The sequence below is a fragment of the Cherax quadricarinatus genome, chromosome 46, assembly GCF_038502225.1.
Source record: "Cherax quadricarinatus isolate ZL_2023a chromosome 46, ASM3850222v1, whole genome shotgun sequence".
In the NCBI taxonomy this organism is placed as follows: domain Eukaryota; kingdom Metazoa; phylum Arthropoda; class Malacostraca; order Decapoda; family Parastacidae; genus Cherax; species Cherax quadricarinatus.
In genome coordinates, this window is record NC_091337.1 from 10,835,621 (window position 1) to 10,863,120 (window position 27,500).

The following is a 27,500-nucleotide window of genomic DNA, read 5'->3' on the forward strand; positions in this document are numbered from 1 at the left end:
AAAAGGTAATATACATTATATATATACATAATAATCATTGTAACCCATTCAGGGGTTGCAACACCCCCCCCCCAACACGACAGATGGTCGCACAAGGAGTTGCATTAATGTCTTTCACATTATTACTGATTACTCATATCAATACAATTTAATATAAACATTAATCAGTCTCTCTTGTGCCAAGCACTTCTATCATTTCACCGTGTCCGTCACTAGGATATGCCCCTAGTACTAGGGCAGTACACAGTATCGTATCTCTGCATACTCGCGGTTATGTACATCAGTGTAGAGACAGGATAGCGTAGATGAGTAGGGCACGATGAGGCTCGATCATAGTAGAGGAGACTGCATTCCACTCTTAAGTAGTGGTTGTGGAATGCGAGGCAGTATGAACATCTGAGTATGAAACAGCTTAAGGTGTAGTGAAGGGGGGGGTCTGCGGCAGGACAGTGTTGCGTCACGCAGTACATCACCCGCACCACACTACCCACTCAACACTCAGCTTGTCTCCTCCTCACACAACAATACTGTGAATACATAAATATAATAATTAGACATGACATGAGTATATATAGTTAATATGGGCTGGAGGGATTAAGTTACTTTACTGAATTTGAGATAGCAAGTAACAAAAGGTATTTGGGCATAAAATTACGTTAATTTAATGTAACTGATAATTATTAAGGACGTGACAGAGCGTCAGCAATTACTTTACAATGACCACTTATGTGTTTTATACTAATAGAATAAGGTTGGATTCTGTGAGCCCACCTCATGATCCTAGCATTCTTACTCTTCATAGTATTTATATAAGTGAGTGGATTGTGGTCTGAAAAAACGTTAATTTTAAATGGGGAAGTGCCCAAATACTCGTCAAAATGTTCAAAGGACACCACAAGAGCTAGAGCATAATTTTTCTGGTGTCGTTTGAGCTTAGATGAATAGTAACATATAGGATGGAGAATATCCGTGGATGTTGACTGTTGGAGCAGCACAGCGCCCACTGCATAGCCACTCACATCTATATGTAAAAAGATGGAAAGATTGAAATTAGGACTCAACACTGGAGCAGAGGAAAGCAGATGCTTCAACCTTTTGAACGAGTCTGAACAATCTCTAGTCCAGGTGAACTGAACTTTGCTACTAGAGCTCATAGTGAGAGGTGTAGGTGGAGGTGAGTGCACTGGCTTGCCTGTCACTTGACACACGTGGCAACGTCGCACATGATCAGCTACTGTTTCCTTCATCTTTGGCCAAGTAAAATGTTTTGCCAGTTTACCGAGTGTCTTCTTGACGCCCAAATGTCCTCCTATGGGACTATTGTGAGCAAAATCAATGGCTTGTTCACGAAATGTAACTGGTAACACTACGAAATGCTTGACTGTGGTGGAAACACTATCAGCTGACAACTTGCATGTATTTTTCTCCATCAGTACACCATTACTATAATAGTAACAATTATCGAGATCCTTTGCTTCACTCTCAGTAACTGCTATATCTCTCAGTTTTTCCAGTGACTGATCAACAAACTGATCCTTGATTAAATCATCATGAGTAAGAAATTTAACATCAGTTGTGTCTTGACTAGGTTGATGACCAGGGGGAGTTAGTGTTAATGACCCTGGGCGCAGAGCGTCACTAAACAACATATTCAACCCCAAATCACTGTCATCAACTAATTCAACAGGAGACAAGGATGGTTGTTGAATCTTTGACATAGCTCTAGTAATTGCGCTGAGAGGAAATAAAATAGGTTTCTCTTTACAAGCTTCAATGGCATAAATATCATCAGTGTTATTATCAATCACAAGTGGTTCTTTACATATACCAGCATGAAGGATATCGTTCCCTATCAACAAGTCCACTGACCTGATGGGAAATACACCACTGGATATACCCACTGAAATATAACCAGTATAATAGCTTGTTTCAATATAAACTTTGTGCAGAGGCACTTTTATAACAGCCCCTCCATAGGCTTCTAACAATACATCTATCTTGCAATAGGTATCGTCAGTTATGGGCAGTACATCTTCTCTTAATAACGTGAGATAACTGCCAGTGTCTCCGAAAGTAATTATTTCAGTTAGATGTGATTCGTCAAATCCTACTTTATCTCTCAAAAAGTAAGGACTCATCGCTGAACGAATCTTTTCGTCAGATACACTTTCTGACGCTAGTCATCTATCCTGAGTAACATTATCTAAAACAGTAGGATCAGAGGTATTACTAGGATTTGGGTGCCTTTGTTGCTCGGAAGAAGATACGACTTGTGTGGGGGCGCCAGCCGCACGACTGCTTCTCGTATATCTTTCTAACTTATAACAATACTCTCTAGCATGTTCTTTTCTGTTACAATAGTTACATTTAACTTTCTTCTTCTCGATGTCAGATTTCTGTCTAGCCACAGAGACAGATTCAGGATTGTGAGTTTTCCTGGTAAAGGTACGAGAAGTTACAGTAGCAGGTACATCAGGCCGGCAATGAGCAGCTGATTTAAGTTGCCACCTTCTAGGACAATTTTTAGTTACCTTGTTTCTGAGTGTTTTAGTATGTGCAAGGTTGTGAGAAATTTCGTAATTGTCTGCTAATGCTGCAGTTTCCAGAATATCTGAGGTAGTAGTAGTATGATCAATCAGATATTCTTGTATGTCAGCAGGCATACAGTTGTTAAACTCTTCGTGTAGTAACAACTGAAGAAGACTGTCGTAGTTGTTACACTTGGCAGACCTACACCACCTCTGAAATGCAACTTTTTTCTCACGAGCAAACTCTACACAAGTTTGATCTTGTCGTCGTTGTAACGTACGAAATGCTCTTTGATAACTTACAGGTAACAAGTTATACGTCTCTAGAATTGTTTGTTTGACAGCGTCATAACTAATGTACTTGGTAAATGGCAAAGCTGCAGTACAGGTTTGAGCTCTTCCCGTCAAAGCAGTATGCAACAATGTTGCCCAGTGCTTACGTGGCCAGTTCATAGCACGTGCCTGGTTCTCAAACACATCAAAATATGTGTGTAAGTCACTTTCAAAAAACTTAGGAACCATAGATGCAGCTTTCTGCACATTAAATGTGTCCTGTGATCTATCAGTCTGTTGTCTTAACAGACGAACATTTTCTCTTTGGAAATCTTCTTCGTTCAATTTCCTCTGTGCCTCAATTTGTGCAGTCTGCAACATAAGGAGGCGTTCAAACCTCTTAAACTGTTCCTGAGAGATAGGACCAGTGGGTAATGGAGGAGTAGGGAAATTAACATGGTCTGGACGGTCCTTAGGTCGGACACTTCGTCCAGCCGTCTCTAGAGAGTCTAGATCTGGTCTAGGATAAGTAGATACAGGTGTATCATACACTGTACTAGTATAAGGCTGTGTCATACTACCAGCTATGCTCTGTACTATAGTGTCAGTGAAGGAAGGAGCGAGCGAGAACTGATCTACACTAGGCTCAGACACTAGGCTCACTTCAGCTCTAGTTGCTCTTTCATCTTCATCAAATAGTCATACTTCCTAATTGCGACACTAGGCTTTCTGAATCTGAATCATAATCAGACATCTCTGTATGAGCAGGAAACAATATATCTTTAATTAATGCTCTGACAGTTTCAGCTGTGTAATTCCTGTTATACGTCACACCAAGATACTTGGCTACTTGCCAACACGTCTGAAGTTTTAATGTACTTAACTCAGACAAAGTCAGAGTATCAATTAACCGTTTCACTTTGGCATACATCACAAAAATAATTGTACTACGAGAGAGTGATTATGGGAAACTATAATCCTAATAGGAATTTTAGTGTTGGTTGTCTTAGAGCTAGAGCTCATAAACAGTATTTCCATCTCCTTGGATCAAGAGACTCAGTCAGGTACATACATCCACCTGGTATGTTGTACAAGACTAAACTCAAAGTCTTCAGATTAGGAAAGTACTCAAAGTGTTTGATCATAGAGTTACTAGTATTTCAAAATGGACAATTTCTCCAACACCTTGGATCAAGAGCATCCCGGACAGGCCCCCATTTGTTACAAAAGATGCGATCCTAAAAGCTTAGAGATCTCCAGTGAATACTAGAAAGGACTGCCCTTCTAGCATCCAGCCTGTTACTGGGTTTTCGTAACAATTAGTCAGTATCCTTGTCCAATTATCCATTAGAATTCAGTATAATTCAATAGTGCTTCAGGATTACAACTGGTAGGCTACTAACTAGGGAAATTAAAATTTAATAAATTTATTAAGTCTAGAGGTATATTATCAAATTAAATTAATCACAGCAATCAAAATAAAATCAATCTCTCGAGTTCAATATTATTGTGCTGAAAGCACATATCACATTTATAATTCTTAAGTACCATCTGGTACATTAACATTTAATAAGGTATTACAAATATGTACAAGTAAGTGTGTATGTGTGTAAGTGCTCTAAGTAGTTCACTATGTCTCACGACTCGACTAGACTTAAACAAGTGACTGACAAAGTCCTCACATAAACTAACTTCTTGACCGACTGGCAACCAGAACAGTCTGCTTGAACAATGAAAAGAATGCTAAGCCCAATAGCCATATAACAAGCAACTGCGACACAATCAGGATCAAGGAGATAATATAACGACACTAAGTAGGGACCATCAGCAGATCCTCCACAAAAGTTACAAAACTCCCATACTACTGAATCTAAGTTCAGCATAGGAAAAACCCTGACTGTGACAATACACAGAAACCAGTACAAATTAGGTCATAAGCTACAGCTCGGGACCTGAGATGCTCAGAGTGTCTATGTGACACACAACCTCAGTACAACGTCGAAAATCACTAAGTCTATACAATGTTCTGTGAACAGAGTTCTACAGAACTAACAAGAATAATGAGACAGAAAATCTGTCCAACCACCAAGCGAGTCTCCAGCAGACTGAATACTTCACGTGAGGTGAGGACCCCCCCTCGATCACGTGATAGCCCCGTGGACAGCACAGCTCAGAAGCCGGCAGTATAACGAGCGACAAGCGATAATTACAGTAGTTTGACAATCAAGACTTGAACTGAGCAATGCGTAGGGAGACACTGGTCAGAGAAATAGCAAGCATCGAACTTAAGCTAAAAGAATCCTTTAGGAGTCAGGAATCACGGGAAGAACTAAAAGCCATAAATGAAATCGAAAGAAACCCAAAGTATTTCTTCTCCTATGCCAAATCAAAATCGAGAACAACGTCCAGTATTGGGCCCCCACTTAAACAAGATGGGTCCTACACAGATGACAGCAAGGAAATGAGTGAGCTACTCAAGTCCCAATATGACTCAGTTTTTAGCAAGCCGCTAACCAGACTGAGAGTCGAAGATCAAAATGAATTTTTTATGAGAGAGCCACAAAATTTGATTAACACAAGCCTATCCGATGTTATCCTGACGCCAAATGACTTCGAACAGGCGATAAATGACATGCGTATGCACTCTGCCCCAGGGCCAGACTCATGGAACTCTGTGTTCATCAAGAACTGCAAGAAGCCCCTATCACGAGCCTTTTCCATCCTATGGAGAGGGAGCATGGACACGGGGGTCGTCCCTCAGTTACTAAAAGCAACAGACATAGCCCCACTCCACAAAGGGGGCAGTAAAGCAATAGCAAAGAACTACAGACCAATAGCACTAACATCCCATATCATAAAAATCTTTGAAAAGGTCCTAAGAAGCAAGATCACCACCCATCTAGAAACCCATCAGTTACACAACCCAGGGCAACATGGGTTTAGAACAGGTCGCTCCTGTCTGTCTCAACTATTGGATCACTACGACAAGGTCCTAAATGCACTAGAAGACAAAAAGAATGCAGATGTAATATATACAGACTTTGCAAAAGCCTTCGACAAGTGTGACCATGGCGTAATAGCGCACAAAATGCGTGCTAAAGGAATAACAGGAAAAGTCGGTCGATGGATCTATAATTTCCTCACTAACAGAACACAGAGAGTAGTCGTCAACAGAGTAAAGTCCAAGGCAGCTACGGTGAAAAGCTCTGTTCCACAAGGCACAGTACTAGCTCCCATCTTGTTCCTCATCCTCATATCCGACATAGACAAGGATGTCAGCCACAGCACCGTGTCTTCCTTTGCAGATGACACCCGAATCTGCATGACAGTGTCTTCCATTGCAGACACTGCAAGGCTCCAGGCGGACATCAACCAAATCTTTCAGTGGGCTGCGGAAAACAATATGAAGTTCAACAATGAGAAATTTCAATTACTCAGATATGGTAAACATGAGGAAATTAAATCTTCATCAGAGTACAAAACAAATTCTGGCCACAAAATAGAGCGAAACACCAACGTCAAAGACCTGGGAGTGATTATGTCGGAGGATCTCACCTTCAAGGACCATAACATTGTATCAATCGCATCTGCTAGAAAAATGACAGGATGGATAATGAGAACCTTCAAAACTAGGGAGGCCAAGCCCATGATGACACTCTTCAGGTCACTTGTTCTATCTAGGCTGGAATATTGCTGCACTCTAACAGCACCTTTCAAGGCAGGTGAAATTGCCGACCTAGAAAATGTACAGAGAACTTTCACGGCGCGCATAACGGAGATAAAACACCTCAATTACTGGGAGCGCTTGAGGTTTCTAAACCTGTATTCCCTGGAACGCAGGAGGGAGAGATACATGATTATATACACCTGGAAAATCCTAGAGGGACTAGTACCGAACTTGCACACGAAAATCACTCACTACGAAAGCAAAAGACTTGGCAGACGATGCACCATCCCCCCAATGAAAAGCAGGGGTGTCACTAGCACGTTAAGAGACCATACAATAAGTGTCAGGGGCCCGAGACTGTTCAACTGCCTCCCAGCACACATAAGGGGGATTACCAACAGACCCCTGGCAGTCTTCAAGCTGGCACTGGACAAGCACCTAAAGTCAGTTCCTGATCAGCCGGGCTGTGGCTCGTACGTTGGTTTGCGTGCAGCCAGCAGCAACAGCCTGGTTGATCAGGGGCTGATCCACCAGGAGGCCTGGTCACAGACCGGGCCGCGGGGGCGTTGACCCCCGAAACTCTCTCCAGGTAAACTCCATGTAATATTATGTACATCCTAACAACATAAGTCAAATAAGAATATAAAGCAATATATTTACGATTTAGCTATTATCGCAAATATGAGCAATATAAAATTATATGAAAAGGTAATATACATTATATATATACATAATAATCATTGTAACCCATTCAGGGGTTGCAACAGGGGTCCAGTCCCTGGACCCATTATGTACCTTTGTAATCTTTTGACTACCGCCCACAGGATGGGTATGGGGTGCATAATAAACATATTAAACTAACTTTCTTAATGTGATCTTGAAAGCAATATACTATGATAAACGAACCTTGAAACTTGCTGTTTTGTTTTTATCCAATCATATCATTCTTGTTTCAGTTTACTTTCAACTCCCACATATTGAAAGACAGGCAATTACTCAAACCCACACTATTTGCAGATGACACTACATACGTCTTCTCCCACCCGAGCCCAGTCACGCTAGCCAATACTGTAAATACAGAATTACAGAAAATATCTACCTGGATGAGGACTAACAAACTTACACTAAACATTGACAAAACCTACTTCATTCAGTTTGGTAACAGAGCTACAGATGTCCCTCTTAACATAATGATAAACGGATCACCTATCACAAAGCTAACAGAGGGAAAATTCTTAGGAATCCACCTTGATAATAGACTCAAATTTCATACACATATACAACAAATTTCTAAGAAAATTTCCAAGACTGTAGGCATACTATCGAAGATACGGTACTATGCTCCACAGTCAGCCCTCCTGGCCCTATATCACTCTCTTATTTACCCCTATCTCACCTATGGAATTTGTGCATGGGGCTCAACAACAAGTAACCATCTCAGACCACTAATTACCCAACAAAAGGCTGCAGTTAGAATGATAACAAATTCTCACTATAGGCAGCACACTCCACCAATATTCAATACACTAAACCTATTCACCATACAAAACATTCATACTTATTACTGCACCTATTACATACATAGAACACTTAACTCTGATATTAACCCTCCCCTCAAACATCTCCTTGCCAACCTCAACAGAACACATGACCATAACACAAGGCACAGATCACTCTTTGATGTTCCTCGTGTCCATCTCACACTATGCAAAAACTCAATGCACATAAAAGGCCCTAAAATCTGGAACTCATTACCTGTAAATATAAAAGAAACACTACCTGTTTATAAATTCAAGTCTCTTCTCAAAGATCACTTACTCACCCAAAACCAAATAAATACTGAATAACTGAACCTTATAAATTGTATATCTTAAATGTTTCTCACAATTATATCACATAAATGTTAAACCTAAAACCCAATCTAACTTTATTATTTTTTAAATACACTACCTAACAGAATACTCCATTCTACTGAATGTACAACAATGCATACAACCATATGACCTGTCTTTGTAATACTCACTTGTGCTTTATAGTAATCTGTTTACATTAAAGTTTTATCACCGATGTCATCATTGCTTAGTTCATCTTAAGTTAATTTTAAGCCAGCCCGTAATGCTATGCATAGTATAAGTGGCTTTGGCATACTGCTCTTTTCTGTATTTTTTGTACCTCTGTATGTGTGCACAAATTTTTAAATAAATAAATAAATAAATATACTATAAGATAAGATAAGATAAGATTTCGTTCGGATTTTTAACCCCGGAGGGTTAGCCACCCAGGATAACCCAAGAAAGTCAGTGCGTCATCGAGGACTGTCTTATTTCCATTGGGGTCCTTAATCTTGTCCCCCAGGATGCGACCCACACCAGTCGACTAACACCCAGGTACTTATTTGCTGCTAGGTGAACAGGACAACAGGTGTAAGGAAACGTGTCGAAATGTTTCCACCCGCCGGGAATCGAACCCGGGCCCTCCGTGTGTGAAGCGGGAGCTTTGGCCACCGGGCCACCTCAGGCCACCGGGCCACTATCTCATATTTTGTATCGTAATTTAAATAACTCGTACTACTCACCCTGCTAAACTAGACAATAATATTTTCTTAGTGATTTTTAATGAATTAACTTGTAAATCGTACATGTTTTTAAATTCCTTCTAATACTGTGTATTGAACCCAGAGAAAAGCATAAATGAAAAATTTAATTAAAAATAAAAACTGAGTAAATTTTAAGAATAGTATAGTTCAGGTTTGCTCGAGATGCTATGCATTCTATGGTTCTTCATATTATTTGTATGTCCTGTGCAGTAATACTGAAATATAGATTTGTTTGTACTTAACCAACAATTTCAATAACGCTACAAGCATTATAACAGATTTCAATAACAGTTAAAAGTTTATTTTGATCAATGGTTTTATCCTTCCAAATCCCCCTCAATTCCACATTCGCGACCTAGCTGCCAGGGAGTGTGGACGTGCCTCATACCTCTCTGCTGACAGTCTAGCAAGCTATCCAGTGACGTCATGGTATTCAGCGTGAGGAGGCGGGTGAATACCGTTGGTATACAGCTTGTTCAGGGGCGATTACGCCTGAGAATGAACAAGTTTTGCTACCTAAGATTATCCGTGACACTTATGGTATTGCGGACAAGGATTTGTATGGTGTGGCATTAAATGGCGCATACCGGATATTTAAAACTACTCTACGAGCCAGTGTACGAGCAGCTGGTTGAGCAATTCCAAGATCTCTGCGTAGATGTGTCCCCTGACGTGCATGTGCGTATGGTGGATGTCTCTCGACAATATACGTGGGTGAAACTGCGCAATGTGCCCTTCGAGGCCGATGCAACGGATCTCCGCAGTGTTTTCAGAAGATACGGAGTGATACACATGGCTAAACAAGGCATGCGGGTGGCTGGGGCATATGTTGGTCTCCCAAACGGTTCGTTTACCCTTAAGATGCCTCTACGCCAGGCCATACCATCGTATGTGTACCTTGATGACTTCCGCACACAGGTCATGGTGTCTTATGCTGGTCAACGACGGACGTGTCGCCTCTGCGATGAATATGATCATATGGCAGCAGAGTGTGGGCAGCGCAGGCAGGCCAGAAGGCCAGCCGGTGGATCAACGAATGACGATGGGCAGGAGGCTCCCATACGTGGATGAAAAGGAGATGGTGGCCACGGTCGGCTTTGGAGTGAGGAGATTGAGGAGCCAGTGGTGGTGTCGAATCTGAAGCTGTCGTCTCTCGAGTCACCTGCATCGCCGGTGGTACAGCAGGCTTCCGGGGAAGACCAGGTGACGGTGGAAGTGGAGGACTTGGATGCGACAATAACGTCTGTTTTGCATACCATGTTCTCATCTACGGATATGGTCTCCCCGGCTGCGGCGACGGCCAGTCTGGAGATCGTGTCTGTGGCGGTTGAGCAGCAGCAGCAGGAGGAGGTTGTTGGTGCTGGTGGGGCTGGCGGGGACGTGGTGACCCCTCGTCAGAAGGCGGAGACGAAGGTGGTGGTGGAGGTGCATCGTGTGGACGAACCGGTCACAAACATGGAGGAGGATGCTGGGACGAGGAAGAGGGCTGCAGCAATGTCGGACTCTGACGACGTCCTGACGCCGGCTCAACGAACAGGGAAGAAAGCATCGGTGGATGGGGGGGGCGGTGTGCTAGTGGGGGTGAGCAGCAACAGCAGGTGGTGCCAGGTGGCACGGGTGTCGTGCGTGGAGAGCATGGCAAACGTGGCTCCAGGGCCCAAGTGGGCATGCAAAAGTACAAGTGGGGCAGCGCGGGAGGAAACCTTAGCCAGGTGTGAGGGGGGTTTAGACAGGGGCGGGAATAGTCGTGGAAGGTGTGATGGGGTCTGAATCTTGGACTATATGTTGTATGATAGTGGGTGGGGTCTGTATGGTGGAGGTTTGAGGAGCATTCTTATGTTCTATGTCAAGTATTGGGTATGTATTTTATACCTATGCATACACAATGTATAAAAACACTGGTAGTGTTACTTGTGCAGGACCTGCTGTTATGAGGCCTCTTGTATGCACAAGGACAGACCCTTTGTAATTACTTGAGGATATTTGTGAAATGGGTTGTTTATATACATGTACTGTATCAATGTGTTACGATGTTGTATTCTTTTTCTTTACTGTATAATTTGTATGTTTGGTTGTGAATAGGTTTGGGTGGGACATGCAAGGGGGGGGGTTGAGGCTTCAAACACGTTTGTGTTGGTGATAATTTTTAGGATAGGTGTCTTTCCTGTAGTGAAATACTTATGTGTGCTACATGCCTTTTATGTTGTAGCAATGTAATGTTTGTTGTGATATATATCTAAACCATGACTCTTGTTAGTACACTGTTCAGGCAGTCTTGTGGTCGTTTAATACACTTTGTGGACAAGCATGACAACTGTTATATTAATGTATATATATCAATATGTCCGTGAGCTGTGGTTAACCTGTTTGATTTAGAATAGGGGGTAAAAGGGGGGGGGGTGTTGGAAGCCACACGGAGTTGTGTGGTTCATTAGGCGATGGAAGGTTATCACATCAGTTGCCAGATAGGTCTTGTATTTTATTTATTAACTGTTCTGTACTGTTTTAAATAAAATCTAAAATCTTGCTTAACATAGGTGCATGGGATATAATGCTTAGGGGATGAGGGACAGTTTGTGTCAGCACAAAGTTAAACGTCTGTGTGCTTTTGACAATGAAATTTATAATTCTGTGTAAGAATTGATACTGTGTTCTTTTATCTATTTAATGTATTGTATTGTTTGAAATAAAATATAAAAAAAAAAATTCCAATTCCAGAGCTAAGGGGTATGTCCTACGAGGAGAGGTTAAGGGAAATCGACCTGACGACACTGGAGGACAGGAGAGATAGGGGGGACATGATAACGACATACAAAATATTGAGAGGAATTGACAAGGTGGACAAAGACAGGATGTTCCAGAGATGGGACACAGCAACAAGGGGACACAGTTGAAAGTTGAAAACACAGATAAATCACAGGGATGTTAGGAAGTATTTCTTCAGCCACAGAGTACTCAGGAAGTGGAATAGTTTGGGAAGCGATGTAGTGGAGGAAGGATCCAGACATAGCTTTAAGCAGAGGCATGATAAAACTCACGGTTCAGGGAGAGTGACCTAGTAGCGACCAGTGAAGAGGCGGGGCCAGGAGCTTGGACTCGACCCCTGCAACCTCAACTAGGTGAGTACACACACACACAAAACAGGCCTAGTGTCTAATCAACATGTGCCTAGGACAAAATGGTAACTAAAACACACACACACACACACACACACACACATGTGCCTAGGACCAAATGGTAACTAACACACACACACACACACACACACACACACACACACACACACACACACACACACATACACACACATACACACACAACACACAACACACACACACACATGCACACACACCTACACACCTACACACACACAACAGGCCTAGTGTCTAATCGACATGTGCCTAGGACAAAATGGTAACTAACACACACCAACAAGTGTTCGGCGAATTACACACAACTGAGGAGGTGAAGAAGCTCCTAAGTGACCTTGATACCTCAAAGGTGGTGGGACCGGACAACATCTCTCCGTGGGTCCTTAGAGAAGGAGCAGAGACACTGTGTGTGCCACTAACCAAAATCTTCAACACTTCCCTTGAAACTGGGCAACTACCTGAAGTATGGAGGATGGCAAATGTATTCCCCATCTTTAAATAAGGAGACAGAAACGAAGCACTAAACTATAGACCAGTGTTACTGACGTGTATAGTATGCAAAGTAATGGAGAAGATTATCAGGAGGAGAGTGGTGGAGCACCTGGAGCGGAACAAGATTATAAACGACAGCCAGCATGGATTCATGGAAGGCAAATCCTGTGTCACAAACCTACTAGAGTTTTATTACAAGGTAACTGAGGTAAGAAATGAGAGTGAGGGATGGGTTGATTGCATTTTCTTGGACTGCAAGAAGGCCTTCCACACAGTTCCTCACAAGAGATTAGTACAGAAACTAGAGGATCAGGCACACATAACAGGAAGGGCACTGCAAAGGATCAGAGAATACCTGACAGGGAGGCAACAGCGAGTCATGGTCCGTGAAGAGGTATCACAGTGGGCGCCTGTGACGAGCGGGGTCCCACAGGGGTCAGTCCTAGGACCAGTGCTATTCTTGGTATATGTGAACGACATGACGGAATGGAGAGACTCAGAAGTGTCCCTGTTTGCAGATGATGTGAAGTTAATGAGGAGAATTAAATCAGATGCGGACCAGACGGGTCTACAAGGAGACCTGGACAGGCTGGATGCGTGGTCCAGCAACTGGCTCCTAGAATTTAACCCCGCCAAATGCAAAGTCATGAAGATCGGAGAAGGGCAAAGACGACCGCAGACAGAATATAGGTTAGGAGGCCAAAGACTGCAAACCTCACTCAAGGAGAAAGATCTAGGAGCGAGTAGAATACCGAGTACGTCTCTAGGAGCGCACATCAACCAGATAACTGCTGCGGCATATGGGCGCCTGGCAAACCTGAGAGTAGCGTTCCGGTACCTCAGTAAGGACTCGTTCAAGACTTTATACACTGTGTACGTCAGGCCCATACTAGAGTACGCAGCACCAGTTTGGAATCCACACCTGGTCAAACACGTCAAGAAATTAGAGAAAGTGCAAAGGTTTGCAACAAGGCTAGTTCCAGAGCTAAGGGGAATGTCCTACGAAGAAAGGTTAAGGGAAATCGGTCTGACGACACTGGAGGACAGGAGGGTTAGGAGAGACATGATAACGACATACAAAATACTGCAGGAAATAGACAAGGTGGACAGGGACAGGATGTTCCAGAGATGGGACACAGAAACAAGGGGTCACAATTGGAAGCTGAAGACTCAGATGAGTCAAAGGGATGTTAGGAAGTATTTCTTCAGTCATAGAGTAGTTAGGAAGTGGAATAGTCTGGCAAGCGATGTAGTGGAGGCAGGAACTATACATAGTTTTAAGATGAGGTATGATAAAGCTCATGGAGCAGGGAGAGAGAGGACCTAGTAACACTCAGTCAAGAGGCGGGGACAGGAGCTGAGTCTCGATCCTTTCAACCACAATTAGGTGAGTACACACACACACACACATTACACTCATGGACCGGGTAGAGTGGCTGAGTAGCGACCAGTGAACAGGCGGGGCCAGGAGCTGAGACTCGACCCCTGCAACCACAACTAGGTGAGTACACACACACACACACACACACACAAACACACACACACACACACACACACACACACACACACACACACACACACACACACACACACACACACGAGCGTGCGCTTCTTGCTGAATAAGGCAAGCGAAAATTTGTGTATGCAATAATTTCGCAAAAATCATTCTGAACCTAACGAAAAAATATATTTCATTGTGTTTGTTTATTGCTAAATTACTGTAAACTTATTTATTTATTATCACACTGGCCGATTCCCACCAAGGCAGGGTGGCCCGAAAAAGAAAAACTTTCACCATCATTCACTCCATCACTGTCTTGCCAGAAGGGTGCTTTACACTACAGTTTTTAAACTGCAACATTAACACCCCTCCTTCAGAGTGCAGGCACTGTACTTCCCATCTCCAGGACTCAAGTCCGGCCTGCCGGTTTCCCTGAATCCCTTCATAAATGTTACTTTGCTCACACTCCAACAGCACGTCAAGTATTAAAAACCATTTGTCTCCATTCACTCCTATCAAACACGCTTACACATGCCTGCTGGAAGTCCAAGCACCTCGCACACAAAACCTCCTTTACCCCCTCCCTCCAACCTTTCCTAGGCCGACCCCTACCCCGCCTTCCTTCCACTACAGACTGATACACTCTTGAAGTCATTCTGTTTCGCTCCATTCTCTCTACATGTCCGAACCACCTCAACAACCCTTCCTCAGCCCTCTGGACAACAGTTTTGGTAATCCTGCACCTCCTCCTAACTTCCAAACTAAGAATTCTCTGCATTATATTCACACCACACATTGCCCTCAGACATGACATCTCCACTGCCTCCAGCCTTCTCCTCGCTGCAACATTCATCACCCACGCTTCACACCCATATAAGAGCGTTGGTAAAACTATACTCTCATACATTCCCCTCTTTGCCTCCAAGGACAAAGTTCTTTGTCTCCACAGACTCCTAAGTGCACCACTCACTCTTTTTCCCTCATCAATTCTATCATTCACCTCATCTTTCATAGACCCATCCGCCGACACGTCCACTCCCAAATATCTGAATACGTTCACCTCCTCCATACTCTCTCCCTCCAATCTGATATCCAATCTTTCATCACCTAATATTTTTGTTATCCTCATAACCTTACTCTTTCCTGTATTCACCTTTAATTTTCTTCTTTTGCACACCCTACCAAATTCATCCACCAATCTCTGTAACTTCTCTTCAGAATCTCCCAAGAGCACAGTGTCATCAGCAAAGAGCAGCTGTGACAACTCCCACTTTGTGTGTGATTCTTTATCTTTTAACTCCACGCCTCTTGCCAAGACCCTTGCATTTACTTCTCTTACAACCCCATCTATAAATATATTAAACAACCACGGTGACATCACACATCCTTGTCTAAGGCCTACTTTTACTGGGAAAAAATTTCCCTCTTTCCTACATACTCTAACTTGAGCCTCACTATCCTCGTAAAAACTCTTCACTGCTTTCAGTAACCTACCTCCTACACCATACACTTGCAACATCTGCCACATTGCCCCCCTATCCACCCTGACATACGCCTTTTCCAAATCCATAAATGCCACAAAGACCTCTTTAGCCTTATCTAAATACTGTTCACTTATATGTTTCACTGTAAACACCTGGTCCACACACCCCCTACCTTTCCTAAAGCCTCCTTGTTCATCTGCTATCCTATTCTCCGTCTTACTCTTAATTCTTTCAATTATAATTCTGCCATACACTTTACCAGGTATACTCAACAGACTTATCCCCCTATAATTTTTGCACTCTCTTTTATCCCCTTTGCCTTTATACAAAGGAACTATGCTTGCTCTCTGCCAATCCCTAGGTACCTTACCCTCTTCTATACATTTATTAAATAATTGCACCAACCACTCCAAAACTATATCCCCACCTGCTTTTAACATTTCTATCTTTATCCCATCAATCCCGGCTGCCTTACCCCCTTTCATTTTACCTACTGCCTCACGAACTTCCCCCACACTCACAACTGGCTCTTCCTCACTCCTACAAGATGTTATTCCTCCTTGCCCTATACACGAAATCACAGCTTCCCTATCTTCACCAATATTTAACAATTCCTCAAAATATTCCCTCCTTCTTCCCAATACCTCTAACTCTCCATTTAATAACTCTCCTCTCCTATTTTTAACTGACAAATCCATTTGTTCTCTAGGCTTTCTTAACTTGTTAATCTCACTCCAAAACTTTTTCTTATTTTCAACAAAATTTGTTGATAACATCTCACCCACTCTCTCATTTGCTCTCTTTTTACATTGCTTCACCACTCTTAACCTCTCTCTTTTTCTCCATATACTCTTCCCTCCTTGCATCACTTCTACTTCGTAAAAACTTCTCATATGCTAACTTTTTCTCCCTTACTACTCTCTTTACATCATCATTCCACCAATCGCTCCTCTTCCTTCCTGCACCCACTTTCCTGTAACCACAAACTTCTGCTGAACACTCTAACATTACATTTTTAAACCTACCTCATACCTCTTCGACCCCATTGCCTATGCTCTCATTAGCCCATCTATCCTCCAATAGCTGTTTATATCTTACCCTAACTGCCTCCTCTTTTAGTTTATAAACCTTCACCTCTCTCTTCCCTGATGCTTCTATTCTCCATGTATCCCATCTACCTTTTACTCTCAGTGTAGCTACAACTAGAAAGTGATCTGATATATCTGTGGCCCCTCTATAAACATGTACATCCTGAAGTCTACTCAACAGTCTTTTATCTACCAATACATAATCCAACAAACTACTGTCATTTCGCCCTACATCATATCTTGTATACTTATTTATCCTCTTTTTCTTAAAATATGTATTACCTATAACTAAACCCCTTTCTATACAAAGTTCAATCAAAGGGCTCCCATTATCATTTACACCTGGCACCCCAAACTTACCTACCACACCCTCTCTAAAAGTTTCTCCTACTTTAGCATTCAGGTCCCCTACCACAATTACTCTCTCACTTGGTTCAAAGGTTCCTATACATTCACTTAACATCTCCCAAAATCTCTCTCTCTCCTATGCATTCCTCTCTTCTCCAGGTGCATACACGCTTATTATTACCCACTTCTCACATCCAACCTTTACTTTAATCCACATAATTCTTGAATTTACACATTCATATTCTCTTTTCTCCTTCCATAACTGATCATTCAACATTACTGCTACCCCTTCCTTTGCTCTAACTCTCTCAGATACTCCAGATTTAATCCCATTTATTTCCCCCCATTGAAACTCTCCTACCCCCTTCAGCTTTGTTTCGCTTAGGGCCAGGACATCCAACTTCTTTTCATTCATAACATCAGCAATCATCTGTTTCTTGTCATCCGCACTACATCCACGCACATTTAAGCATCCCAGTTTTATAAAGTTTTTCTTCTCTTTTTTAGTAAATGTCTACAGGAGAAGGGGTTACTAGCTCATTGCTCCCGGCATTTTAGTCGCCTCATACGACACGCATGGCTTACGGAGGAAAGATTCTTTTCCACTTTCCCATGGACAGTAGAAGAAATAAAGAAGAACAAGAACTATTTAGAAAACGGAGAAAAACCTAGATGTATGTATATATATATATGCATGTGCGTGTCTGTGAAGTGTGACCAAAGTGTAAGTAGGAGTAGCAAGATATCCCTGTTATCTAGCGTGTTTATGAGACAGAAAAAGAAACCAGCAATCCTACCATCATGCAAAACAGTTACAGGTTTTTGTTTCACAGTCATCTGGCAGGACGGTAGTACTTCCCTGGGTGGTTGCTGTCTACCAACCTACTACCTGTAAACTTATCTAAAATATATTTTGTTGGATTAAGCTAAAATAAACTGCGCATGTTACAATAAGGTTAGATAAGTTTTCTAAGATTCTTCTGGTACAAAATTATTAACTTTTACATCTCAGGGGATAAAACAAAGATACTCAACAGGCGTCCTCCTCGGCAGAGAGGCACAGTTCGTCAGATCCAGTTGCATGATGGGTCTCTTCTAGAATATGTAAGCAGATACAGGTATCTAGGCTTTGAGGTTCCACTACTTGGACCTGTTGTAACGAGACTTTGTCGCCAATACAAAGAAAGGCTGAGAGCACTTAGAGTTGTGGCAGGTTTTCATCCCAGGTATGGTGCTAACGTTAAAATTGTGAAAATGATGTATCTTGCTTATATTAGATCATTGGTTGATTATGCAGCGCCACTACTTGCACTCGTGTCTGACTGGAAGCTTGGAGGGCTGGAAAAACTGCAAAACGAAGCAATGAGGATCATCCTAGGATGCCCTCGTACTGCCAAAATTTTAAATATGCGGAAAGAACTTAATATTCCAAGCATTAGAGATCGTGTTACTGAAAGAAATATCCTTATTGGGGTCAATATGCTTAGGCTAGCCCATTCAAACCCCTGCACAGAAGCCCTCCAAACTTTCCTCAGCACTGGTGAACATCCTTCCAGATGGATCGAAAAAACTGGAACCGACCTCCGCATGAACCAGCTACATGATCTATATCAAGTTGGACAACAGAGACATTTCCCTGCTCCATGGGATATTACCCCATTCCAAACTACCATTCCTCCATTTCCCCCCCAAAACTCTTCTTAAATCACAACCAAAGCTTCGTCTTGAAGCCAAACATGATGTCTTAAGCTGTATTGATAACTTAGTCACACAGAACAATCTTTCACAAATTATTTACGTCGATGGTTCTGTTCACCAGTCCACTGGTGCAGCTGGTAGTGCTGCTGTTGTCACACAGAGTGATGGCTCTCATAAAGAAATTGGAGCACGCATCAATAACTGGGCCTCTACCCTTCAAACAGAACTGTTTGCCATACTCCTTGCACTCAAATGTGTCCATGTATCTAAGGTTGACACTTTAATTGTAACTGATTCTCTGTCATCCATAAATGCTCTCTACTCATTAAGTATAAATTGTGGCATGCTTTTGTCAGAAGCCAGACATAGATATGGAAAGATTATGGACAGTGGAGTCAGAGTGCACATGCTGTGGATTCCATCTCACATTGGTCTTCAGATGCATGATAGAACTGATAAATTGGCTAAGCTGTATGCTTTCAAAGAGGGGGTAGATTACAATCTTGGGTTGTCATTTAGCAGTTTGAGAACAATAATACGAAAAGAACTTCAAATGAACTTTATTGACTTAAGACTTAGGGAGATTGACACAAGTCAGTCCATCTATCATCATTCCATCATGCAGGAGGAGCCACATGTCTATGGTGCATCCAACAAGATAAGCAGACTCTTGGATGTCACTACTGCCCGGCTCCGGCTGGGTTACAAGTATCTTTGGCAGGTTAAATCCCCTCCACCAGATGTAGACCAAACGAAATGTAAACTTTGCCAGATGGACTATTGTCACACATTGCGTCATTATGTACTGGAGTGTGATCAAATTAATGAATTTAGAAACAACTCACTCAGAAATGTTCAAGAAATGGCAAAGTATTTTATCCACAGTGGTATATTGCAGACCATTCTGGAGAAATACCCTGACTTTGCTAGCTGTAAATAAAGCATTACCACATGTGTGCATGTGTGTGTGTGTGTGTGTGTGTGTGTGTGTGTGTGTGTGTGTGTGTGTGTGTGTGTGTGTGTGGGTGTGTGGGTGTGTGAGGGTGTGTGTGTGTGTGCGTGTGTGGGTGTGTGGGTGTGCATGTGTGGGTGTTGTGTGTGTGGGTGTGTGTGAGGGTGTGTGTGTGTGGGTGTTGGTGTGTGTGTGTGTGGGTGTGCGTCCTTGTGTGTATGCATATATTTGTACGCTCGTGTGCACATGTCCGTGCGTGCGCCCTCGTGTGTGTATGTGTGCGCGCGCGCTAGTTTGGGTGTATGATCCACTTAATATTTGTATTTATAACTCATTACAATTGTGACCAGGTGTGGACGTATCAGTGGTTCATTACTTCGTAATTTGCTCATGACTGTAACCATGTATAGGAGTGAAGCTGATTCATTATCTCTGTAACTTGCCATGATTGTGACCAGATCTACCTGGAGTTCATTACCTTTGTAACTAGTTCAGCTATCATAACTTTGGGGTCCAGTCACTGGACCCATTATGTACCTTTGTAATCTTTTGACTACCGCCCACAGGATGGGTATGGGGTGCATAATAAAGATATTAAACTAAAGTGTGTGTGTGTGTGTGTGTGTGTGTGTGTGTGTGTGTGTGTGTGTGTGTGTGTGTGTGTGTGTGTGTGTGTGTGTGTGTGTGTGACTCAACAATCAATATTTGCACCAATAACTCATTACAGTTGTGACCGGGTGTGGAAGTGTGAATTGCTCATTACTCTATAATTTGTTCATGATTGTACCCATGTATAAACGTAAGTAACCATTCTACAGAATTCATTACCTTTGTAACTTGTGAGCTCATTACCTTTGTACCTAGTTCAGCTATCAAAACTTTGGGGGCCCAGTCCCTGGACCCATTACGTACCTCTGTAATCTGTAAATACCTTTGTAACTTGTCATGATTGTGACCAGACTTACCTGGAGTTCATTACCTTTGTAAATTGTGAGTTCATTACCTTTGTAAATTGTGAGTTCATTACCTTTGTAAATTGTGAGTTCATTACCTCTGTAACTTGCTCAGCTATCAAAACTTTGGAGTCCAGTCCCTGGACCAATTATGTACCTCTGTAATCTTTTGACTACCGCCCACAGGATGGGTATGGGGTGCATAATAAACATATTAAACTAACTAAACTACATTAACACAGTTGAAAAAATATATAATTTTAAACGTATAAGAGAAAATTTTAGAAAGGACTTAAGCTTAAATGAGTTCTTGCTAACTGACAAGTTTTGTCTATCTGGCACGACATCATATTATATATACATATATATATATATATATATATATATACATACATATATATATATATATATATATATATATATATATATATATATATATATATATACATATATATACACTGAGAGTAGTAGGTTGGTAGACAGCAACCACCCAGGGAAGTACTACCGTCCTGCCAGATGACTGTGAAACAGAAACCTGTAACTGTTTTGCATGATGGTAGGATTGCTGGTTTCTTTTTCTGTCTCATAAACACGCTAGATAACAGGGATATCTTGCTACTCCTACTTACACTTTGGTCACACTTCACAGACACGCACATGCATATATATATATACATACATACATCTAGGTTTTTCTCCTTTTTCTAAATAGCTCTTGTTCTTCTTTATTTCTTCTATTGTCCATGGGGAAGTGGAAAAGAATCTTTCCTCCGTAAGCCATGCGTGTCGTATGAGGCGACTAAAATCCCGGGAGCAATGGGCTAGTAACCCCTTCTCCTGTAGACACTTACTAAAAAAGAGAAGAAGAAAAACTTTATAAAACTGGGATGCTTAAATGTGCGTGGATGTAGTGCGGATGACAAGAAACAGATGATTGCTGATGTTATGAATGAAAAGAAGTTGGATGTCCCGGCCCTAAGCGAAACAAAGCTGAAGGGGGTAGGAGAGTTTCAGTGGGGGGAAATAAGTGGGATTAAATCTGGAGTATCTGAGAGAGTTAGAGCAAAGGAAGGGGTAGCAGTAATGTTAAATGATCAGTTATGGAAGGAGAAAAGAGAATGTGAATGTGTAAATTCAAGAATTATGTGGATTAAAGTAAAGGTTGGATGCGAGAAGTGGGTCATAATAAGCGTGTATGCACCTGGAGAAGAGAGGAATGCAGAGGAGAGAGAGAGATTTTGGGAGATGTTAAGTGAATGTATAGGAGCCTTTGAACCAAGTGAGAGAGTAATTGTGGTAGGGGACCTGAATGCTAAAGTAGGAGAAACTTTTAGAGAGGGTGTGGTAGGTAAGTTTGGGGTGCCAGGTGTAAATGATAATGGGAGCCCTTTGATTGAACTTTGTATAGAAAGGGGTTTAGTTATAGGTAATACATATTTTAAGAAAAAGAGGATAAATAAGTATACAAGATATGATGTAGGGCGAAATGACAGTAGTTTGTTGGATTATGTATTGGTAGATAAAAGACTGTTGAGTAGACTTCAGGATGTACATGTTTATAGAGGGGCCACAGATATATCAGATCACTTTCTAGTTGTAGCTACACTGAGAGTAAAAGGTAGATGGGATACAAGGAGAATAGAAGCATCAGGGAAGAGAGAGGTGAAGGTTTATAAACTAAAAGAGGAGGCAGTTAGGGTAAGATATAAACAGCTATTGGAGGATAGATGGGCTAATGAGAGCATAGGCAATGGGGTCGAAGAGGTATGGGGTAGGTTTAAAAATGTAGTGTTAGTGTTCAGCAGAAGTTTGTGGTTACAGGAAAGTGGGTGCGGGAGGGAAGAGGAGAGATTGGTGGAATGATGATGTAAAGAGAGTAGTAAGGGAGAAAAAGTTAGCATATGAGAAGTTTTTACAAATTAGAAGTGATGCAAGGAGGGAAGAGTATATGGAGAAAAAGAGAGAGGTTAAGAGAGTGGTGAAACAATGTAAAAACAGAGCAAATGAGAGAGTGGGTGAGATGTTATCAACAAATTTTGTTGAAAATAAGAAAAAGTTTTGGAGTGAGATTAACAAGTTAAGAAAGCCTAGAGAACAAATGGATTTGTCAGTTAAAAATAGGAGAGGAGAGTTATTAAATGGAGAGTTAGAGGTATTGGGAAGATGGAGGGAATATTTTGAGGAATTGTTAAATGTTGATGAAGATAGGGAAGCTGTGATTTCGTGTATAGGACAAGGAGGAATAACATCTTGTAGGAGTGAGGAAGAGCCAGTTGTGAGTGTGGGGGGAAGTTCGTGAGGCAGTAGGTAAAATGAAAGGGGGTAAGGCAGCCGGGATTGATGGGATAAAGATAGAAATGTTAAAAGCAGGTGGGGATATAGTTTTGGAGTGGTTGGTGCAATTATTTAATAAATGTATGGAAGAGGGTAAGGTACCTAGGGATTGGCAGAGAGCATGCATAGTTCCTTTGTATAAAGGCAAAGGGGATAAAAGAGAGTGCAAAAATTATAGGGGGATAAGTCTGCTGAGTATACCTGGTAAAGTGTATGGTAGAGTTATTATTGAAAGAATTAAGAGTAAGACGGAGAATAGGATAGCAGATGAACAAGGAAGCTTTAGGAAAGGTAGGGGGTGTGTGGACCAGGTGTTTACAGTGAAACATATAAGTGAACAGTATTTAGATAAGGCTAAAGAGGTCTTTGTGGCATTTATGGATTTGGAAAAGGCGTATGACAGGGTGGATAGGGGGGCAATGTGGCAGATGTTGCAAGTGTATGGTGTAGGAGGTAGGTTACTGAAAGCAGTGAAGAGTTTTTACGAGGATAGTGAGGCTCAAGTTAGAGTATGTAGGAAAGAGGGAAATTATTTCCCAGTAAAAGTAGGCCTTAGACAAGGATGTGTGATGTCACCGTGGTTGTTTAATATATTTATAGATGGGGTTGTAAGAGAAGTAAATGCGAGGGTCTTGGCAAGAAGCGTGGAGTTAAAAGATAAAGAATCACACACAAAGTGGGAGTTCTCACAGCTGCTCTTTGCTGATGACACTGTGCTCTTGGGAGATTCTGAAGAGAAGTTGCAGAGATTGGTGGATGAATTTGGTAGGGTGTGCAAAAGAAGAAAATTAAAGGTGAATACAGGAAAGAGTAAGGTTATGAGGATAACAAAAAGATTAGGTGATGAAAGATTGAATATCAGATTGGAGGGAGAGAGTATGGAGGAGGTGAATGTATTCAGATATTTGGGAGTGGACGTGTCAGCGGATGGGTCTATGAAAGATGAGGTGAATCATAGAATTGATGAGGGAAAAAGAGTGAGTGGTGCACTTAGGAGTCTGTGGAGACAAAGAACTTTGTCCTTGGAGGCAAAGAGGGGAATGTATGAGAGTATAGTTTTACCAACGCTCTTATATGGGTGTGAAGCATGGGTGATGAATGTTGCAGCGAGGAGAAGGCTGGAGGCAGTGGAGTTGTCATGTCTGAGGGCAATGTGTGGTGTGAATATAATGCAGAGAATTCGTAGTTTGGAAGTTAGGAGGAGGTGCGGGATTACCAAAACTGTTGTCCAGAGGGCTGAGGAAGGGTTGTTGAGGTGGTTCGGACATGTAGAGAAAATTGGGGGAAACAGAATGACTTCAAGAGTGTATCAGTCTGTAGTGGAAGGAAGGCGGGGTAGGGGTCGGCCTAGGAAAGGTTGGAGAGACGGGGTAAAGGAGGTTTTGTGTGCGAGGGGCTTGGACTTCCAGCAGGTATGCATGAGCGTGTTTGATAGGAGTGAATGGAGACAAATGGTTTTTAATACTTGACGTACTGTTGGAGTGTGAGCAAAGTAACATTTATGAAGGGGTTCAGGGAAACCGGCAGGCCGGACTTGAGTCCTGGAGATGGGAAGTACAGTGCCTGCACTCTGAAGGAGGGGTGTTAATGTTGCAGTTTAAAAACTAGTGTAAAGCACCCTTCTGGCAAGACAGTGATGGAGTGAATGATGGTGAAAGTTTTTCTTTTTCGGGCCACCCTGCCTTGGTGGGAATCGGCCAGTGTGATAATAAAAAAAATAAATATATATATATATATATATATATATATATGTATATATATATATATGTATATATATATATATATATATATATATATATATATATATATGGTATAAACCTTGGTAATAAATACCGACAAGTTGGTTTAGAAAGACACGTAAGCAAACACTATAACATATTTATTAGAAAACGTTTCGGTCCTGGGACCTTGATCACTTCTAATAAATATGTTATAGTGTTTGCTTACGTGTCTTTCTAAACCAACTTGTCGGTATTTATTACCAAGGTTTATACTATATATATATATATATATATATATATATATATATATATATATATATATATATATATATATATATATATATATATTAAAATTTATTCTAAATTTTCAGGTGCGACAGTGTAGAGATAAGAGGCAGAACACCAGCCGCAGACCACCTTAGCGATCCTGCCGACATGGATGGTACGGAGAAAAGCCAAGAAACAGAGATACAAAATGGACTAAAGGAGACGCATATTAGCATGCAGGAAATTGCTGGGTGAGTTTAAACTGACATTAAAGACTCTCAGTTTACACACTGAGGTTCGGAGTTCGAATCCCCAGTACGGCTGGATAACAATAGGACGTTTTTCCATAAAACACCAGCTGTCCATATTCACACATCAGTAAAAAATGGGTACCTGGGTGTTAGTTGACTGGTGTGGGTCACATCCTACAGTGTACAAATAACCTACGAGCCAAGGTCCTTCGAAAAAATGCTGTAAAACTAGTGTTTTACAATATAAATCAGTATAAATGAGTCCCTCCAGGCTCAATCACAGAGAATGGGACTAAACTGACCTAATTAGCCCGAAATGCTCAGCATAACAAGCGGCTTTCTATGTAGTAATATGTTATTGATGTCTTAATAATGAACTTATAATGTCTTTGTTAAGCACTCTATACCCATCCTGTGGGAGGTAGTCAAAAAATTATACCCATCCTGTGGGAGGTAGTCAAAAAATTACGGAGGTACATAATGGGTCCAGGGACTGGACCCCAAAGTTATAAGAACATAAGAACGAAGGAACACTGCAGAAGGCCTACTGGCCCATGCGAGGCAGGTCCAAGTCTCCTACCGACTTAAGCCAATGCACCCAACCTAGTCAGGTCAGGTCACATTGACTTAAGGGAGGAACACGGCAACCGACCTGGTAGCACAAGCTATCAGGTCCAACTCACACCCACCCACATTCACTCGTGTATTTATCCAACCTATTTTTAGAGCTACACAACGTTCTGGCCTCTATAACTGCACTTGGGAGTTTGTTCCACTCATTCACAACTCTATTACCAAACCAGTACTTTCCTATATCCTACCTGAACCTGAATTTTTTCAACTTAAAACCATTGCTGCGAGTCCTGTCAAGGCTAGATATTTTCAGCACACTATTTACATCCCTTTATTTATTCCTGTCTTCCATTTATGCACCCCAATCATATCCCCCCTAATTCTACGTCTTTCTAGAGAGTGCAGATTCAGGACCCTTAGTCTATCCTCACAGGGAAAGTTTCTGATACATGGGATCAACTTTGTCATCCTCCTCTGTACATTTTCCAGAGCATTTATATCCATTCTGTAATACGGTGACCAAAACTGTGCAGCATAATCTAAATGAGGCCTAACCAAGGATGTATAGAGTTGAAGAACAACCTGAGGACTCCTATTATTTATGCTTCTTGATATGAAGCCAAGGATTCCATTAGCTTATTGCGAACACTTATGCACTGTTGTCTTGGTTTCAGATTACTGCTAACCAGAACTCTTAAATCTTTTTCGCAATCCGTAATATTAAGATCTACATTATTTAGTTTATATGTGGCATGGTTATTGTCCTGTCCAACATTTAGAACTTTGCATTTGTCTATATTAAACTGCATCTGCCACTTCTCCGACCACTGCATCAGTCTATTCAAATCTTCCTGGAGTGCTCTAATGTCCTCGTCAAAATGAATTCGACGGCCTATTTTGGTGTCATCGGCAAACTTGCTGATGTCGCTCTTTATGCCCTCATCTATGTCGTTTATGTAGATTGTGAACAGCAGGGGGCCCAACACCGACTCCTGTGGAACACCGCTTGTGACGCTTCCCCACTCTGATTTCTCCCCATTTATGCAAACTCTCTGCTGCCTATTTGTCAACCATGCCTCTATCCAGGAAAAAATTTCTCCTCTTATTCCATGTGCCTTAATTTTCCTCAATAGTCTCTGATGTGGGACCCTGTCAAAAGCCTTACTGAAGTCCATATACACAATATCATATTCATTACCATGATCTACCTCCTCAAATACCTTAGTGAAAAAAGTTAATAAATTCGTAAGGCAGGAACGCCCCTTTGTAAAACCATGCTGAGATTCGTTGATTAATTTATGTTTTTCAAGGTGGCTACGAACTGCCTCAGAAATTATTGATTCCATAAATTTTCCCACTATGGAGGTTAGGTTTATTGGTCTATAGTTCGAAGCTAAGGACCTGTCACCTGCTTTGAAAATAGGTATCACATTTGCCATTTTCCACGTATCTGGCACCATGCCAGTTTGTAGTGATATGTTGAAAAGATCAACCAAAGGTTTGCTAAGCTCCTCTTTACATTCCTTTAGAACCCGTGCATACAGTTCATCAGGGCCTGGGGATTTGTTAGGTTTTAATTGATCTATTTGCCTAAGGACCATGTCACTTGTGACCCTAATCGT

At 41.7% G+C, this 27,500-nt stretch overlaps 1 protein-coding gene across 3 annotated transcripts in view; it reads left to right on the forward strand.

Annotated features, from left to right (window-relative positions):
* LOC128696689 (ATP-dependent translocase ABCB1) overlaps positions 1–27,500 on the forward strand; it is a 232,444-nt gene that overhangs the window by 26,053 nt on the left and 178,891 nt on the right. For 2 of the 3 annotated variants that reach the window (XM_070094505.1, XM_070094507.1), the window contains exon 2: positions 25,159–25,305. In XM_070094505.1, the coding sequence (XP_069950606.1) occupies positions 25,223–25,305 (83 nt within the window). In that variant the 5' untranslated portion in view covers positions 25,159–25,222. Of the gene's footprint in view, positions 1–10,243; positions 10,268–25,158; positions 25,306–27,500 lie in introns of those variants that run through there. The other variant, XM_070094508.1, reaches the window with a different exon arrangement.